At 33.1% G+C, this 18,335-nt stretch overlaps 1 protein-coding gene across 4 annotated transcripts in view; it reads left to right on the top strand.

Annotated features, from left to right (window-relative positions):
- LOC118182411 (zinc phosphodiesterase ELAC protein 2-like) overlaps positions 1-18,335 on the top strand; it is a 100,466-nt gene that overhangs the window by 12,842 nt on the left and 69,289 nt on the right. For 3 of the 4 annotated variants that reach the window (XR_015041143.1, XM_085816741.1, XM_085816738.1), the window contains exons 2-5: positions 10,335-10,385; positions 10,493-10,563; positions 12,718-12,782; positions 14,248-14,302. Coding sequence is in view for 3 of the 4 variants with exons in the window: in XM_085816741.1 (XP_085672867.1) it covers positions 10,335-10,385; positions 10,493-10,563; positions 12,718-12,782; positions 14,248-14,302 (242 nt within the window). In the remaining variant the exon portion in view is untranslated. Of the gene's footprint in view, positions 1-8,326; positions 8,417-10,334; positions 10,386-10,492; positions 10,564-12,717; positions 12,783-14,247; positions 14,303-18,335 lie in introns of all 4 variants that reach the window. The other variant, XM_085816749.1, reaches the window with a different exon arrangement.

The raw sequence follows: 18,335 nt of genomic DNA, 5'->3' as shown, positions 1-18,335 counted from the left end.
AATACGAAATTTCCAGATTTCCCCCCTTTTCCTATTAAACAACTGTAATTCGTCCATTAATGTCTCATGATCTCTCATTTCCCTCACACAAAATAATGTGTAATCGGAACTGAGTGCTTCTCACATTATTATCAAAGTCCTAGGTAGTAACCTTTATTGCCTCCAAAATGTCGCCAAACTACCAGTTACCATATTCCAAAGATCAGCCTCCTTTTTACCGAATTTAAAGATTCACAAAGTTTTCATGCATTTTCATTCAATTTTTCTAATTTATGAGAAAAAAGCAGTGTACATGGATATAGTGAAGAGTGTGCGCAATGCCATTTTTGTGCAATTCTGGGATGTTTTTTTAAGTAAAAATAAGTCGACGTGTACATGGTTTAATTATATTTTAATTAAATTATAGTTATTTTGTGAATTATATCTTTGTAGCAATTTGGTATACGTTTGAGTGGAAGTAAACGTGCATGGAAATAATTTAAGTATTTGACACTAAGTATGTAACCATTTTTAATGTTTTATTATGCATTCGTTGGTGACGTTTATAATAGATAATTTAGAGGTAAAAGTTTTTGGATATTTTATTTATATTATACGTGGAAATGTTCATCCTTGGATAGGGTATATAATTTTTCGCGATCAGGTAATTTCATATATGTGCTTTTTACCAAGTTTAAAGATTCACAAAATTTTCCTGCATTTTCGTGCAAATTTTTGTAATTTATGAGAAAATAGCAGTTTAAATGGATAAAGTCAAGAGTGTGCGCAATGCCATTTTTGTGCAATTCTGGGATGTTTTTTTAAGTAAAAATAAGTCGACGTGTACATGGTTACTGTGTATGTGCGATTTTGAAAAACGTGGCAAGGAGTTTGCGATTCTGCACTTTTTCCCAATTTTGCAGTTAATATTTGTCATGATTAAGCAGTTTTGTTCCATAAAATTTCTAGCATAAGTGTAATTCGGCTAGCAGATTGTTGGAAAACATGTTGAGTAAATAAAAAGAAAAGAAACATGTCTTTACTTCGTGAAGACAAAATAGCGGCGAAAAAAGAAACAGAGGGTTGCTGTAGCAGAGTTGGTCGCCCAATTTTCACCAAAAAATCGCCAAGTTACCATAATTCAAAGATCAACCGAAATTTTTTAAAATTATGTACTTAATATTTAAATATATGGGAGTCTGGCCATGACAAACAGGAATTAATTTCTAAATAAATTAATTGTATTTTATTTCTAATAAGAATATATATATATATATATTAATTTATGGAAATCACTTGTTTAATCGGCTAATCTTTGGAATATGGTAACAGGTATTTGGCGACATTTTGGTAAAGCGATAAAGGTTATTAGCTAGGACTTTAGCAGTGTACATGGATAAAGTCAAGAGTGTGCGCAATGCCAATTTTGTGCAATTCTAGGATTTTTTTTTAAGTGAAAATAGGTCGACGTGTACGTGGATGATACTGTGTATGTGCAATTCTTAAAAACGCGGCAAGCAGTTTGCAGTTCTGCACTTTCTCCCAATTTCGCACCTAATCTTTGTCATGATTAAGCATTTTTGTTCCATAAAAGTTCTAGTATAAGCGTAATTCGGCTAGCAGATTGTTCGAAAAAATGTTGAGTAAAAAAAAAAATTTTACTTTGTGAAAACAAAATGGCATCCAAAACAAAACTAGCAGGTTGCTGTAGCAGGGTTGGTCTCCAAATTTTCGCCAAAAGATCGCCAAGTTACCATAATCCAAAGATTAACCGTTTAATTTAACCAAATGCTTTTTTTTCTAATTATGTTCATGTATAAATACGATTAGGATTATTTAGAATATCAAAAGCACTCCCGGGCTATTTGCTTAATTAGAGAGAAGTTTGTTAGCCATGGCTTGACTCCTAGACGAACTACCAGTGTGCAACAATTTTACCCTTCAGCCGCTGAAAGATGCCCTATATCATAAAAATAGTTTTTTAACCCCTCATAATCAAATTTATATCCAAATATAGTTATTAAAAGTGCAACAAAATGATAATCAGACTTTGAAATGCTAATAAGTTAGTATAAAATATTAAACGTTATTCTGCAGATTCAGAAGTCAAACAACAAAAATAAGCGTTATATTTACAAAATTTTCACAGGACTAGTTTTGATGGTTTTACTGAACCACCATCCTCAGCTGCAAAACCGCAAATGTGTCTGAATTAGTATTTATTCGGCATGTTATTGTGTCTTAATTATTCTGCTGGTTTTCTACGTCAAGCATATTTCACTGATTTCTTTATATAGAGGATTCCTCCTGAGGATATGGCGATTTTTGGCGATTCAAGATGGCGGAGAAATTGCACCAGGTGCAGCTTATCTGAGTTTTCCCATAAAATGTTTTTTGAAGTATCTCCTTTCATTCTTGTGTTAATTCTTTAAATTTGACTGTGGAAAAATTCCTTTTAACTTCTCACCACTTGCATTCTGACCATACATTCTATGATGAACATTGCTCGTATAGCTGCCTTCTATCACCACATAAAGTTTGCCCAATTGTTCAGATTCACCCTGTGTACATTTATATGAATAAGTGTACATATTGTTTTGGGCATACAGGTTCATAATAGAGTGAATGCACAGGTCGATAAAAAGTTAATAAAATCTATTCTTATCACAAGTAATAAAACAGAATGCTGAAATATTTCACAATGGTTATATTTTAAACTACTAAAATGTTAAAAGAACACAATTCAAATGCAGAGAAAGCTAATCCGATCTCACCACGAATTCGCTACATTCGACAACAACAAATAACTAAACAAAACTAAATTGAGATGTTTCCTCCAGCTTTTACAGGGTTCGTAGTGGTCCTTACAAGTGCTTATAAGTCCTTATATTTAAAAATAAAATATAAAATCCCGGAACTTTTCCGTTTTGCCAGCTTTTCCGTTTACCAATCTAATATAATCAATAATAGTATGACAGAGATATTGCGCGGAGCACGACATGTCCTGCGCAACAATAAATATGCCATATGGGCGCATGACGGTGAAAACCGGACAAAGGGTGCGGTTTCCTTTATTTAGTTATTTATTCTCCGAATACCAGCAGCTGTTGATTCCGATTGCATAATATCACGTGCGGAAGAATTAAGGTCCACATATTGCGTAATAATGTTTGCGATATTTCGCAGAGATAAAAGAGTTTTACTGTGCTTGGTAAGCAGATTATTTTTCAGTTCCATTGGGGTACTTTTTATATGATGCACATACCGAAATGTCAAAAGCATAAAAATTTTGGAAATGAGAGGGCGGACGCATTGGCCAAGGAGGCAATTACCGATGTTAATGCTCATGATATTAATGTACAGGGATCCACAAGGAAAGCTGTGACTATTATGAAAAATTATATGTATGATAAATGGAGGGAGGAGTGGGAAAGATCTGATCAAAATAAAGGTTATATAAAATTTGTTAAACTGAAAAAAGGTTTATGTTATTCAGACATTGACATTAACCAAATCATTACAGGTAATGGCCGTTTTCCTTTCTATTTTAAAAGGTTTAAAGTACCTCTGTGATGTATGTAAAGAACCGGGAACTGCGGAGCATTATGTGGAAACATGTAAATATTTTACTGATATCAGGAACGAGTTTAAGAAAAATAATATTTTTAATATATATATGATATTTTAAATGATTTTAAAAGACTGAAAAAATTTGCCAGGAAAATGATGGAGAAGATTAATCGTGATAAGCTTGCAGTAGGGATTTTAATTTTAATTTTGTTTTTTAGTTATGTTCTTTATGTCTGTTTGTTGAAAGTGTTGTTTCTAGCTTGCTGTGGCACAGCGCTCAAAAAGACCATAGGGCCACGTAAAGTATGCCAGGAGAGTCGGGCTGCGTCCCTCATATCATGTCAAAAGCATTATTTAGCTGAAAAATCTGATGAACGGCTACAATATACCCCTTTCCTCTTTTACCAGTTACGCTCAACTATCCGGAATTTCCAGATATTCGACAATTTCCGAGTATGCTGATTAGTTAAGCTTTTATTGTTAAAGGATGACTGCATGAAGCAATTTCCCGTCTTCTGATTTCAGAAAAGTTCCCTTTTTTGTTTATTTTTACTTAAATTACTTTCCTTGCAATATCTGTTAAGGTAAAACTGTTGTGCAGTGAAAATTTAGAAAATGTTCAGAATATTGATTAAAGTTAAATTATTTAAATATTAATATGAGGGGAAAAATAAATTGTATTTATTTTTAGGTCCCAAGCAAATTTAATAAGTATGGCTTATTATTATTTATTTTCTCTATTTTGAACTGAAATTTCATCATTAATATAATTTATAATATAATTTAATAAAACTTATAATATAATTTAGTTCTGCATAGTTTTTTCCCCTCTCATTGTAAACTAGTTCTGTAAATTGAACTGTTATTTAAAATTAAAAAAATAAAAAAATAAAAAGAATGTAATTGTTTTCCATGGTTAAGTAATGCTCATTCGCATAATAAATTCTGAATTTCTCATATCTTAAATTACAAATATAATTTTTTTTTTTTTTTTTTTTTTTTTTTAAGATTATGCAGTTGTGTGTAATGTAATTAGACAGGTGTTTATTTTTTTCCTTAAAATGTGTTTGAAAAGGGCTTATAGGTGCCTTTTTTTTTAACTAAAATGTGGCTGCGAACCCTGTTTTATAAGCTTTTTAATCATGCGTGAGAGCATTCTGGTATTTTCTCGAGGTTTCTGGAAAACAAAAAGAGTAAAATTATGAGATATCTATTTATTAAATACGCATGTGCTTTTTTTACTTTTCCGCCATAGTTTTCTCTTAAAACTCGTCATGTGCTGCGTTACACAGGGAAATAAAACAATTTTAATTATAATTCTACTAAAAATAGCAAATTAAATACAAAATCTGTAACACTGCCCCCTTCCCAAGGACTGCACATCCTGGGCAGTACAATCCCTGGACAGGAAGCCAAACTTACAACTAAGACAAAAAGGCAATAATAAACATTACATTACAATAACAAGCAACATAAACAATAATTACAGTAAGTAACTTTAAACAAATCAAATGCTAAATACAAATCAAATCAAATACAAATTTAGAAACAAGAAGGACCACTGTCTTATACTATTTACAATTATACACACTGCATACTATTACCATAGTAAAGAGCTAACCTGTCATAATGAACGACTTTAGGTTTAGAGTTCGATGACTTACGGATCCGAACCATGACGTCGTTCAACCAGTTTAGGACTGTGTACAGACCATCCCAAGGTGTCTGTAGTTTCGTATAGTCCTTTTCGCTGAGTCAGATTCCATAACCACACCTTGTCTTCTTTGTTGAATCGATGTCCAGTAGCTCTAGTCAAATATTGGATCTTCATCTTTTCTGTCGACAAGTTGACTCGCTCTCGTGCAAAGTTCTACATCACTTCAGACTGGGCCTGGAGATCTTGAATGTATTCCTCAGGCGATGAAGGTGCATCCGAAGGGCAACCAAACAAAAGATCGCAAGGCAAACAAAGGTCACAACCAATGAGCATCTAGGATGGAGAGTAGCCGTTAGTCTCGTGTTTCTCTTCGATCCTAGTAATCCCTATTTCGGCTGCTTTCTGAGAAGGGTCTTTCAGACAAGGAGTTGGTTTTTCCAGGTGAGGATCCCTTCTGATAATGGATAGTTATGTCCTCTGATGTTGAAAGCCTGGTAGTTCGGTACGAGGTTTGAACCCCATGAACAGGCTGGCTGCATGGGCGTTTTCGTAGTTTTCCCCATGTGTAACGTGTATACAAGCCAGTTTTCCTTAGAAAGTCCTCCATGAAGGCATCCCTTCCTTTAGGCAGATAGCCTTCGATGCTTTGCCATAATCACATACATACACACACACACACACTGATGTTGAAAGCATTTTGTTGTTTTTGAAGTCCAAGGAAACACTGTATTTCCTCAAAAATCCAAGTATACAAGGGTCTGTAATCTCTGCTGCATATGCCGTGTAATGGTAGGCGGCAATTCCAAACATGATTTTAGTGTTTAACTTCCCATCTGTGACGAATTTATCACCAGGCGCAGTCTGGAGGGTAAAACAGGATGGCGTCCAAATGAGTTTATCTTTAAACTGTTGAGCTAAATCTTTCCAGGTGATAGTAACATTAGCTCTTGTGTCAATGATTATATTGCAAAGAACTCCATCAATATACCCAATGATGGATAGTCCATTACTGCTGCCTCTCACTGCAGAAATCGTGAGCACTTTAAAGCAGGGTTTTTCACTATCATTCAAATTCTACTCAGCGATATGATCATTAATTTGTTTCCTGTGTCATTGCTGAGTCTCATTTTCCATACCCTGGGGTGTTCTGCAGTTCCTTCGTATGTGGACTTCAGTTCGACAATTTTAGCACTTTGATTTCTTTTCGCTCCTTTTCCATCTCATGGTATGGAATCGTCTGTCTTATTTTCTGTGCTGTGGGGTGTTCTGCAGTTCCTTCAAGTGTGGCCTTCAACACCGCAGTTCCAGTACTTTTAGAATTGGATTCTTTCCACTCCTATTCCATCTCAAGGCACTGACTGGTCTTTTCAAATCATCTGTTTTATTTTCTGTACCCTGTGGTGTTCTGCAGCTCCTTCGTATGTGGCTCTCAGCACCACATTTCCAACACTTTAAAGTCAGTTTCTTCTCACTCCTTTCCCATATTAAAGTATTAATTTGTATGGTTAAATCATCTAAACAAGCCATCACTTGAACCACTTGCTCGTGGACTTGCACAGCTCTGACCGGGTGGCGATTGCTACAAGTTTCTTGCTGGGTTGCCTCAAATTTCATGGTGTACAATGGAGCGCTTTTTATGTTCTTGACATCCGCTATTCGTAGACCTTGCTGTCTTCCCCTTGTTTCTGGGCATTCCAAAAAGGCAAGCTGCGATAGCCTTTCAACATCTGTGACGAGCTCCTGGAGTATTTTGGGGCACTACTGTTGACGGGATTTTAATTGAAGCCTGCTGTAGTCTCTGTACTGATTGAGTATTACATTATCATTTATCCGATCAAGTGCACAGTTTTCTTGTTTTTCATCTGTGATAAATAATCCAGTCTGCTTCAAGTTTTTGTCATATGTTAACTTTGGCACCAACTAAAGTTTGAACGCATAGGGTAAAAAAATTTTGGCCCTTAATCACAATGAAATTAGTCATTAAATGTTACATATAATAAAATAAGTAACTTGCAGAATATTTTATTTTAAAATACATGATGCATTTTTATTAACACACTTTACTTTCTTTTATAAAAATATGCAATGCAGACAAAAGCTTGGTATGCACGTAGCACATGTGTGTTTGAGTACACGTAGATTTGCATATTTGATACTGAAAAGTATACTTTCTTGGTACTATTTTTTTTTTTTTTTTTTTTCTGAAAATATATGTTTTTGTCATAATGCATTGTAATGGAGCGTTTTCCCTTATTTATTTCCATTGCAGTGTATATTGAAATTTTGACTGTTCTTAGTGGCTAAACTTTTGTGTACTCACCAAATTTGGCAATTTCATTGATCGTGTGATCTTATTCTTTTCATCCTTAGTTAATGATTTTATTGTAATAATTTTAGTTTTTGATAATGTAAATTAGTGAGACTGAGATATTTCTCTCTTGATGGTACATTAACTCTTTCTTAATGCTGTTTGTTATTTTTAAAACTGCATATTTTTAGATCTTTGGAATGGAACACATGTCTTTCTTTCATTATATTGGAATATATGTTTGTTTCAGCTTTCCTTAATCATTTATTATCATAACTGAAAAATGTGATTTAAGGTTCTTTTTTATAATTTGGAATGAAGGGGAAAGAGTCTGTGTTATGGTGGTGCATGGGGATATGTTCAGTTGAGTAAGACTGAATGTTCTATGTGAGCGATGCTGAGGTTGTAAAATTCTGTGTAGCATTTTTATGTGAAAATACGAGATTGTGTACATAGAACATCCATAGTGTATCATATAATATACGTAATGTTTAATGTATCTTGTAACCTTTATTGAATAATTAAGATTTGTACTTTAAATTGCTAAAGTAAGTTTTACAAAAATTCATTGGAATTTCTGATTTGTACCAATCAATAACTTTTATATTCTTGTGCCACTGTGGCCATGCATAATGCCGAGTGTTTTCGATTCTCTGATTTTCTTCCAGCAAAAACTTTGCACATGGAGAGAGAAAAAGAGCAAAAAATTTAGAAGTGCCCATGTCTTCTATGGAAAAAATAGTGTAAAAAAATTCCTAATAAACCACTAATTGCATCTTTGAAATAGATACTAAGCAAATGTTTCTTTGCAGAATTGCCAATCAATTCACTTTTGAGGAAAGAGTGCAGAAAATCGGAAAATAGAAAAAAAAAAAAAAAGAAGAAGAAAACTTCCAATTATTGTATGCATTTTTTTGTAAACCTACACATAAATTATCTAATATTTATTCTTTTTAAAACATCATATTCTGTATAAAGATTACTAAAAATATTTAATTTGGATTATCTAAACAAGTCTCAAGTAATTTTTAATAAATTTCAAATTATCAGTTGATTTTTCCTTCACTGCAACCAGTGTAAAGAGTATTTAAGTATAACTATAGAGCTGTTGTACTGGGAAAAAAATGATTGTGATTTGATTATTATTTTTAGAACACAGTGAACTTTTTATGTTGCTTCATAAGTCATTAATAATAGTCGTCTTTTTATGTTTTTAATAAATTTGTTTGCTTTAAATACTACTATTCATTGACTAATCATTTCTTGAAATCAATTAAATGTTCATCACAAAGTAGTTGCATTTTCATAAAGGACTGCTTCATGAAATCTTCAAAACTGAAAATCTAACACTATTTTAAATTATACAGAAATTTGTACATCTGGTATTAGAAAAAGAAAAGCATTTCACTATACTCAGAACCCGCAGATTTTTTTTTTTAAAAAAAAGTCAGGTTGTGCACAGTAAATTAAAATCCAAATTGGCATATGTATATACAGTCAAAAGTCTTTAATCCGGACTCATCGGGACTTCGGCGATTTCAGATTATAGATCATCAGTTTAAATCTGGTAAAATGGCAGGCAGAAATTATAAAATTAAAAATATGAAACCGTAATTTATGAAATAAAGAGCAATTATGATCTAAAGGGTATCAAAATTTACAAAAAAAAGCTTAATATTTATTTGTTTACTTTATTAAACATTTTTTCAATGCACGCATGCATAAAGCATACATTACGCATAATCGAAATTAGAAAAGTGGAACTATATGATGTGTATTCGTGATATTTATAATGACGAGGAATTTGATTTAAATCATATCAAAGACGGAATACATCGAGATGAAATACTACATTTAGTAAGGAATTATAAGCTGAATAAAATAAAAACATCTGCCCTGAAGATAAGGATAGTGCTGACAGATCAACTTCCAATTCATTACGCGCCGCGCCGCCTTCCCGCAGAGCAGCGTGAAATTGATAAACAGATTTCGGAATGGTTAGAGAAACAAAGGATATGCCTTTATCCATTTTTTGCAACAATTCCACATTTTGTTTGATGGACATTGAAACATGCTTTCGCTTTGTAGATCCTTTGGCAGCTCCAGAATCGGAAATTCTTTTTGACATAATCGAAAGTTCAAGCTTACTTTTATAAAATTGCTCTAACAGTCTGCAAAAAATAATAAGCCAAATCCAATTAGAAGATTAAGGAACAACACAATCTGCAACATTAACTGAAATAGATAATTGGATAATTTTAGCTTAGCTTATACCGTCCGTTATACTTTAAAAGCGCACGTATTATGCGTTTATGCATGCGCAGAAAGTTTGTAGATTTGAGGTCCAGATTATAGATCATTACGGATTAAAGACTTTTGACTGTATTAGAAGTAAATTGTTCAAGATTTAGCATATTTAAAAAAGTAAGCAAAACATTCATTTTCAAATTTCATTGCATGTACTTATTTAATTAATCCTATATTGATTAACTAAGTGCATATAGTGTGATAGATGATGTTTAGGATAGTTTTCAAGTAATTTACTCTTAGCTGCTCAGGCTCAGGTATTAGGTGAATGGTGCTAAGCAGGGGATTATTGACACAGCAAAAGGGCGGCTTGCTGTTCAAGGAGGTACTGATGAGAAACTGTAAGAAATATTAAATGCTTTTTTTTCCCACATCAAGAATTTTGTATTGTTTTTCTTCTATTTTTATCATCAGTATTTAAAAATGTATTTTCTACATCATGTATCATTATATGATTATTTTTTACTAGTGCTTAGATAAAAATGGGCATAATATTTTTTCTAAAATCTTTAGATACCTTTTCAACTGTGGAGAAGGAACTCAAAGACTTGCCCATGAATACAAGTATGTGTCTTGTATGTTAATTTGTAATTAGTATTAAAAATATAAATAAAGTTAGTATAATAAGATTTTTATTTTATTTACTTTTTTTTTTTTTTTTTTTTTTTCAGAATGAAGTTAGCAAAATTGGATCATATTTTCATCACCCACAGAAGTTGGGAAAATTTAGGTGGTTTATTAGGTATTGATTTTAAAGTATTTTGTATATGTATACTCATTTTCAAAAGAAGAAAGTTCTATCCCAAAGGAAATATAATTTGGAAAAAAGTTTGTAGTCACAATGAGCGGTGATGACAAAGAAGGAGAACAAATATTTATTGTACAACATAACAGTTATGTTGTAACTCTCAGTAAGATTTCAGGCCACTGTTATTTCTAATACATTCTGCTACATGTGTCATAGTATAGAGTTATAGAGGTCCCTAATGTAGTCCTATATATGCAGGTTGATTGGATTTTGTCTTATTTATTATTCTTGCAAATTTTATAACTGCAGAGAAGCAGGAAGCAGAGTCTTGGCAGAGAAGTGTATAACATTCTAGAGTTTTCTTTGGGAATAGGTCTGCTCATAAGGCTAGTCATGGCAGAATAATTGTGGCTGCAAGATTTGAACTCTTGGGGTGCAAGCAATATGAGCATTGTTTTTTTAAAATAGAGCATTCACAAATATTTGGGCCATTGGTTTAGAGACATCATCAATGTACCAATGAGATATTGAAGTGCCTGTGATAAAGACCATCTGTAAGCATTGTATGAAATCGTACCTCCATCTACACCCATCCATTTGGATGTCTGGTGCTTGGCAAAAATACATTTATTGATACTTTGGTATTATTGCAACCATCTTGGTGCAATTTGTCAATTTTTTGAAGAATGGTATTTCAAATTGGAGAAAGTTATATATTTCATATCATACATGTTACTAGGTACATACTTTAATTTGAGTTCATTATTTATCCCAGAAAACAATTTATAAAACTACTTACAAGTAGTAACTCTCACTCTACCACAATCTTAGCAGCCATTTCTAATTCTTCCAAACAAAATTTAATACTCTTTAATTCTTTCCTACAGCATCTGACTGCTGTAGTAAATGGCAGGTAATAATTTTGGAATCAATTACCACTTTGAATGCTGGTGTTTTTATTACACTTTTTTTTCTGTTGCATTTCCATAAAGTTGTTTTCCAAACTACATCATCATCTAATGTCAATCTTAATATTCCTGCCTTTATGGCAGAATATTGTATTCTTTCAAAAATTTCACAGAACTTTCTTCGTTTGCAGGTGAATCCTTCAAGCACATATTTCAAAATTCATCCGAAGGCAAACAATATCACAGTTTGCCTTTAGAGCTTCAAATTCAATTAAAACAGCATGTACAAAAATGGCAGCATTACTTACTCAAACTTACAGTTATCGATATGGTCACATTTTGGCAACTTCTACCAGGGTGGTTGTGATAATACCAAAGTACTCATTTATCTTGATGATGTGTTTCTCCATGTTTAGATATGGCAATTCACACAAAATAAAAGTGACACTTAAAGGTTACTGGTGCCATTCAACATAACATCATGATGCTCATTGATGGCACTACTGCAGTTTGTAGTGATGTTGCTGCAGTGTTAGGGATAGTTGTAACAGTCTTTGTAATCCAGTGGCATGCAACCATATGTTAAATATATTGGTACCCACATGATGCTGCAAGGAAAAGATGTTACTTGCTGAGTGTTCACAATCATGGAAGACAGTTTAAATATGTTGGACAGCTGTTTGATCTTCTTCTTTTTCGGGTGTGTTTGTGTGGAGGCCTTTCAGAGCCTGCATGAGCGTGTACCTTCCTGAAATCAGCACTGCTGACAGCATACATCAGTGACGTCTGTGTGACTAGTGTGGCATACAGTAGAGCAACATGACATTCCATCTTCATGCAGTCCTACAATGTGACTCTTCTCAAATCATCCAACTGTTCAAATTGTTGTTGAATTTGTGTCAAAGGTATTGTAAATTTTAAACTGATGGTTTCAATAAAACAACACTGATCAAAATAAAAATTATATCCTTAAAGACAACCTTTTGTAGTGTGGCAAATTCAAAAACAGACCTCGCCCTAGCTAATTATTTCTTGCAGAAAGAGTGGAAAGCTTAAGACTCATTTGCTTATCTAGCAGGGATGAACCTATGTGCTTGATTAAGTAGATTGCTTCCTTAGGATGCAGCTTTTTTTCTTTTTGACAATGAATATATGTTTAATAAAATATTATTTTTTGATGAAATAAAATCACTGCATTATAAAATAATTATAGCAAATGCCAAAACTTATTTGTTTCTAGGGTTATCACTAACGATACAAGATATAGGAGTACCTGAAATAACCTTACATGGTCCCCCAGGCATTGTAAGTGTGATCATATTAATTTTAAAACTGATGCTTACATATGAGCACAACCACCTTAATAGAAGTTACCAAATTCTAGAAACCATGCACGTAACGATTTTTCAGTTTTAACAAGCAATAATGCCGTTTTCATATACATTCTTTTTATTACTTTTTATAGACAAATCATATTTTTTTTAAACTTCACTTTAAAATATGTATGTGCTTGTGGGATTTGCCTGCAGTGGATATAATTATCATAAAATTTCAACTGGAATGCAGTATATTACTCCAAAACTGCTGAAGGGAACAGTTACTTGAATCTGTTTGTAAAGTAATCACTATGAACAAACAAACAAACAAACAAAAAAAAAACTGCTTGTAATTAGATTGATTGATTTTGGCTATAAACACCTTTATAATTGTATATATTGTGTACACATACATTTATATGTCTAAAAATTATTTTTAAAAAAATGGTACTTTTGAATTATGCTCCGAACACTCCTGAAAAGTCGCCAACCTAACATGTGAAAAACAACAGCCATTTTAAAAAATGGTGGCCCACTAAAAATTACATAAAACAGCAACTAATTACAAAATAAAAAATGTTACAAAATCCCTAATAAAACATTTAATTTTTTTCTTTTCAAATTTTCTACCTGTTAAATTTCTTAATTGACTTGAAAAAAATCAGAGCACTGCAGAATTCTTAACATCACAGAGCAACTTGGTGCTGCTGTCCATGCATACAACAATCTGTTTTCGTTTAAAAAAAACAACATAAAATTGCTTAAATTCAACTAAATCACATAAGAACAGCTGATGTATTACTTTCAAACTGCATGGTTACTATAATCATGTATCATCAGAGGTAAACAAAAGTTAGCTAAATGCACTTTGTATGCATTTTATTACTTAAAAAAAAAGTACTTCATAATAATAATATTCATACCCGAAAACAAAAATCATGATAATTGGGAAGGTAGTGATATCTTGCAGTTCCAGCATCACCGTAAAAATTTGATCATTTAATTAAGTACAACTTCATGGAATGCAAATTTAAGCATTCTCCACTATTGGAAAAAATGCCATTTTTCTAAAGAAATTCAATACTTTTATTAATTGGCAAGCAAACCTCACTTTAACATTACAGTTCTTTACAAGGGAAAAAATAACATACACTAATCCAATTGCCTGTAAACTACAAACATGACCACTGAATTTCAAAAATTGAATTCCGTGCTGTGATGCATGCAACCATACCTACGTTGCCATTTAAATAAGTCATAATTCTTTTTTTCTGTAAAAAAAAAAAAATAATAAAACTGTGACAAGGTGGCTTTGCTAACATGTAAGTATCTAAAATAGCTGTGATATGCATTTAAAATTAACTTTTTTTACTAGCTTTTAACATATAAAGGTTTCGTGTAATAATAAATTTCATTTTATTTCTGTATATTAATTCAGTATTATGTTGTTTTAGGATTTGCTATATGATGCAACTGAAAAGTTTGTTTTAACCAGAGATTTGAAAATTGGTAAGATAATTTTTATTGCATTCATATAACCTAGACTATGATATCGTAATATGGCCTGGACATAAACTAGTTGGACAAAAAAAAAAAAAAAAAAAAAAAAGTTTATTATGTATATTTACGTAGCCATACATGATTACAAGATAGTGAAACATACAAAGTTTAACTTTTTTTTGAAATGTTTGATGTGGCTGCCATTCATTAAAAAATAAATGGTCATAGCATAATGGAGCATAGACACTTGCTCCATTATGCTATGACCATTTATTTTTTGGGACAAAACAGCACCAACACTCTCATTGCTTGCATCTGTGTCGAGAATAAATGGTTTGTCAAGCTAAAGATACATCGGAATTGGAGTTAAAGCTTCATTCAGTTTGTTAAATGCATCCTCACATTCTTTTGTCCACAAGAACTTCTGCTTGCTTTGTGTCAGCTTGTTAAGAGGTCTTGTGATGGAAGAAAAGGCCTTTACAAATCTCTTATGTCCAAGTAAGTCACTTCCTGTCTGAACAGTTAACATTTGGCCGAAAATAATTTTAGGACAGCTTCCTTTAATTTCTGCAGCACCTTCCTAATATTTTCTAAATGTTCTTCAAAACTCTCCTGACGATGATGACATCCAAGGATATCAGACAGGCTTCATAGGAAAGACCTTTCAGCATGGTCTCCATGAGGTCTTTGAATGTTGCTGGCACATTACATAGTCCCAAAGGCCTCACCTTGAACTGCCAATATCCTTGTCTGGTAGTAAATGCTGTCTTTTGTCGATCATCAGTGTGTATCTCTAGCTGCCAATATCCACTCTTTAAATCAAGTATCAAAAATCATTTGCTTCCAGAAAGAGTGTCCAGAATATCTCATTTCTGGGAAGAGAGTAGCTGTCTTTCTTTGTAACCTCATTCAACCGACAATAAGTCAGTGCAAAATCTAGTTGAATGATCTTTTTGACCAAGACAATGGGAGAGGCGCATGAACTTGCTGAAGGCTCAATGACATTGCTTTCTTGCATATCCTTTAGAATTTTTAGTACCTCTTCCTGTTTAGCAATCGGCAGACATGTTAGATGTTGCTTGATTGGTGATCTCGTATATCAGTTCTATGCTGTATCAAACTGATTCAGCCCACATCAGAAGATTGGTGGGAGGAATTCTTGAATGACACATTGTCCAGCATTTTTTTTTTTTTTTTTTCATCACTTAGTTGCACATTGTGTAATAATTCCTATGTTAGGGTCTTTGGAGACACAGAATTTGGAAGGTTACTGTTTCGTTTAACGCAGGTCACTGGAGTACATGTTGCCACAACTTCACCTTTCCTAATAACTTTTGCCTTATCAGCTACATTGGCAATTCTCACCAGAATAAAGGTCCTTGATAGGTTGATGACTGCTGAGGTTACTAGTACTCTTCACAGGGTGTTACAGTTCTCGGGATATTCCATCATACCATATTGGAAATTTCTGTTTTCGGGCTGTTGATCCCGGAAATGAAAATTCTGTTCTTGCTGGTACTGTAATATCATCTTGAACTATGATTTAGTGGGCAGATTTAACTCCTTCATCGTTAATTCCCAATAGGGTTATGTCCCCTGAGGCAGAATGCAGTTTGTTATTTTGAAATTTCACGAAAAATTGTATTTCCTTAGAAAGTCTAATCTGAGTAGGATCTGTAATATTTGCTACATATGTCATGTGATGGTAGATGCACTTCCAAACATGATGTTAACATTTAATTTTCCATTGATGTTGATTTTATTCCTGAACATAGTCTGAGGTGTAAGGCAGGGTGATGTCGAGTTGAGTTTATCTTCCAACTGTTGAGCTAAATTTCTCCTGGTGATGGTAACAATGGCTCCAGTATTGATGGTCATATTGCAAATAACTCCATTAATATGTTCCATAATAAAAAGTCCATTACTGCCATCACTAATTGCAGAAAGTAATTCACTGCCATCACTAATTGCAGAAGTGCGTTAACTGCCTCACTAACTGCCATCACTGCCATCAATAATTGCAGAAGTGTGTTAAGATGAAGCTTTTCATTATCTGGCAAATTTCACCCTGCAAAATGGGCACCAATCTTCTTGCTGGGAACCTTCTTAGTTTCTATGCCCTGGGATGTTCTACAGTTCCTTCACACATAGCCTCCAGCACTTTAAAGTATGTTTTATTGTCACTCCTATTCTGTCTCAAGGAATTGGCTTGTCTGGTTGAATCATCTACACGAGCTTCCACTTGATCCATTGGTTCCTGAATTTGAGCAACTCTGATCAGGTAGCAATCCATATCAGTTCTTTGCTGAGTTTCCTTGAAATTCATGTTATGCATTAAAGCACTGTTTAGATCCTTGACATCCACCATTCGCAAGACTTCTTGTATCTCAGCAAACTCCTAGAATGTTTTCATGGGCTTCTGTTGGCAAGATTTTGACTAAAGTCAGCTATAGGCTTCACTTCTTTCCGAAGTGCCAGACAGAGCTTCGAAGTCTTGCTTCTGGCTTTTTGGATGAGTCTGAAGGATATTCGCTGCTTCTGCTCTCAATGAAGTGGTGAAATGTCATTCTTTTGCTTTGGAATCCCATCCATTTCATTTGCCACTATAGAAAACTGCATCCTGCACACTTGCCTGGAGATCTTTCCACTGTATGTGGTTAACTTCAGAGAGACTTCAGCATGAGATATATTTGGATTTAAAGGAATCGGAATCATGACCAGCTGTCGTTTTGGATTTCTTTAAATTTTCAACTTTGTTGGCGACAACAGCAGAAACTTTTCATTAATTTTTTGAATGGCAGAAATTCTCTCTTCAGTTTCTCCAACTTTATTTTCAGCCGTGTCTACTTTGCCTTCCATACCTTCAAATTTGTTTTCTATTATGGCAGTAATTTTTCTTTCATTTCCTCTTGACTTGCTTCAGTCTTTTCTTGAATTGAGTTGAATTGATGACCCCTTCCATCTTTTCTTGGCCTGCTTTCATCTCTTCTTTGAACTCAGCAAAGGCTACCACCAATCGTCTTAAGTGCTCTTTCATCATGTTTGTTACTGGTATTCAATCCCAGTTCTGGCACCAAAAATTGTTGCATGCATATGGGTTCGTACGTTGAAAGTTGGCTTTCTGCCAGCAGAACTGGCCTAGTGAAAAACTTGCTGCAAGTTAAACAGATTCAATATGTCAATAACTCAACACAATATGCCAGCTTATTTGCTGTACTTGAAGTATATACGATCTGAATTATCAGATGCTTGATCGAAGAAAATGCTAGTACATTATTTAAAAAGATAAATTTGTATTTTCGGTCTTGTCTTAGCTTTTTAACTAAAACCAGCTCATCTTTTATAAACATATTTCTTCAGTCTTAATAAAATGATTCATCTTTGTGATCCAGTTTAAAGTAAATAATTGCAAATGAAAATTTTTATTTTTTGTTTATATGATAATGATATTGCCTTTAAATATTGAGGCATGAATGATATTCTGCAACTTACTGTTTAATCATGAGACAGATTAAAAATTTCTTTAGATTTTCAAATACTAGTAAAATTGGTCTTTTACTACAATATAATAAAAATCACTGTATAATAAAAATCGCAATGAATAACAGATCTGCTGCTGTGAATAAATATTGCCACTGAAAATTGTTTCATTTTAAAATATAATGATCTTATTACTTATGGTGCTTCAGTTAGCATTTAATTATTTTGTGAGCTTTTGACAGTAATGACAGAAACTAGTTTATGCCAATGCTAGTTTTAACTGATTATAACCAAGGATTTTTTTAAACACATTGGCATAAACTTGTTAGTCATGTGACCAAGTATTAGGTTATGATCTGTCTTTTGTATTTACAATGATATGTAACATGTAATTATATTGAGCATTAAGTAACAATATGTAATATGTTTTGTGTAATTTAATGTAATTAGTAAGATTTATATGAAATAAGTAATATTGTATGTATTTGAACCAGTATTGTATATCTTTGTGTATATTTCTTACTTCCATTAGTAACTAGGTTTCGAATACAAATGTAATAAT

The sequence above is a fragment of the Stegodyphus dumicola genome, chromosome 1 (assembly GCF_044657685.1).
Source record: "Stegodyphus dumicola isolate Sdum_Otavi_A_Nest chromosome 1, ASM4465768v1".
Taxonomy (NCBI): domain Eukaryota; kingdom Metazoa; phylum Arthropoda; class Arachnida; order Araneae; family Eresidae; genus Stegodyphus; species Stegodyphus dumicola.
Note: the sequence above shows the minus strand (reverse complement) of the source record. Positions and strands in the feature narration are given on the sequence as shown.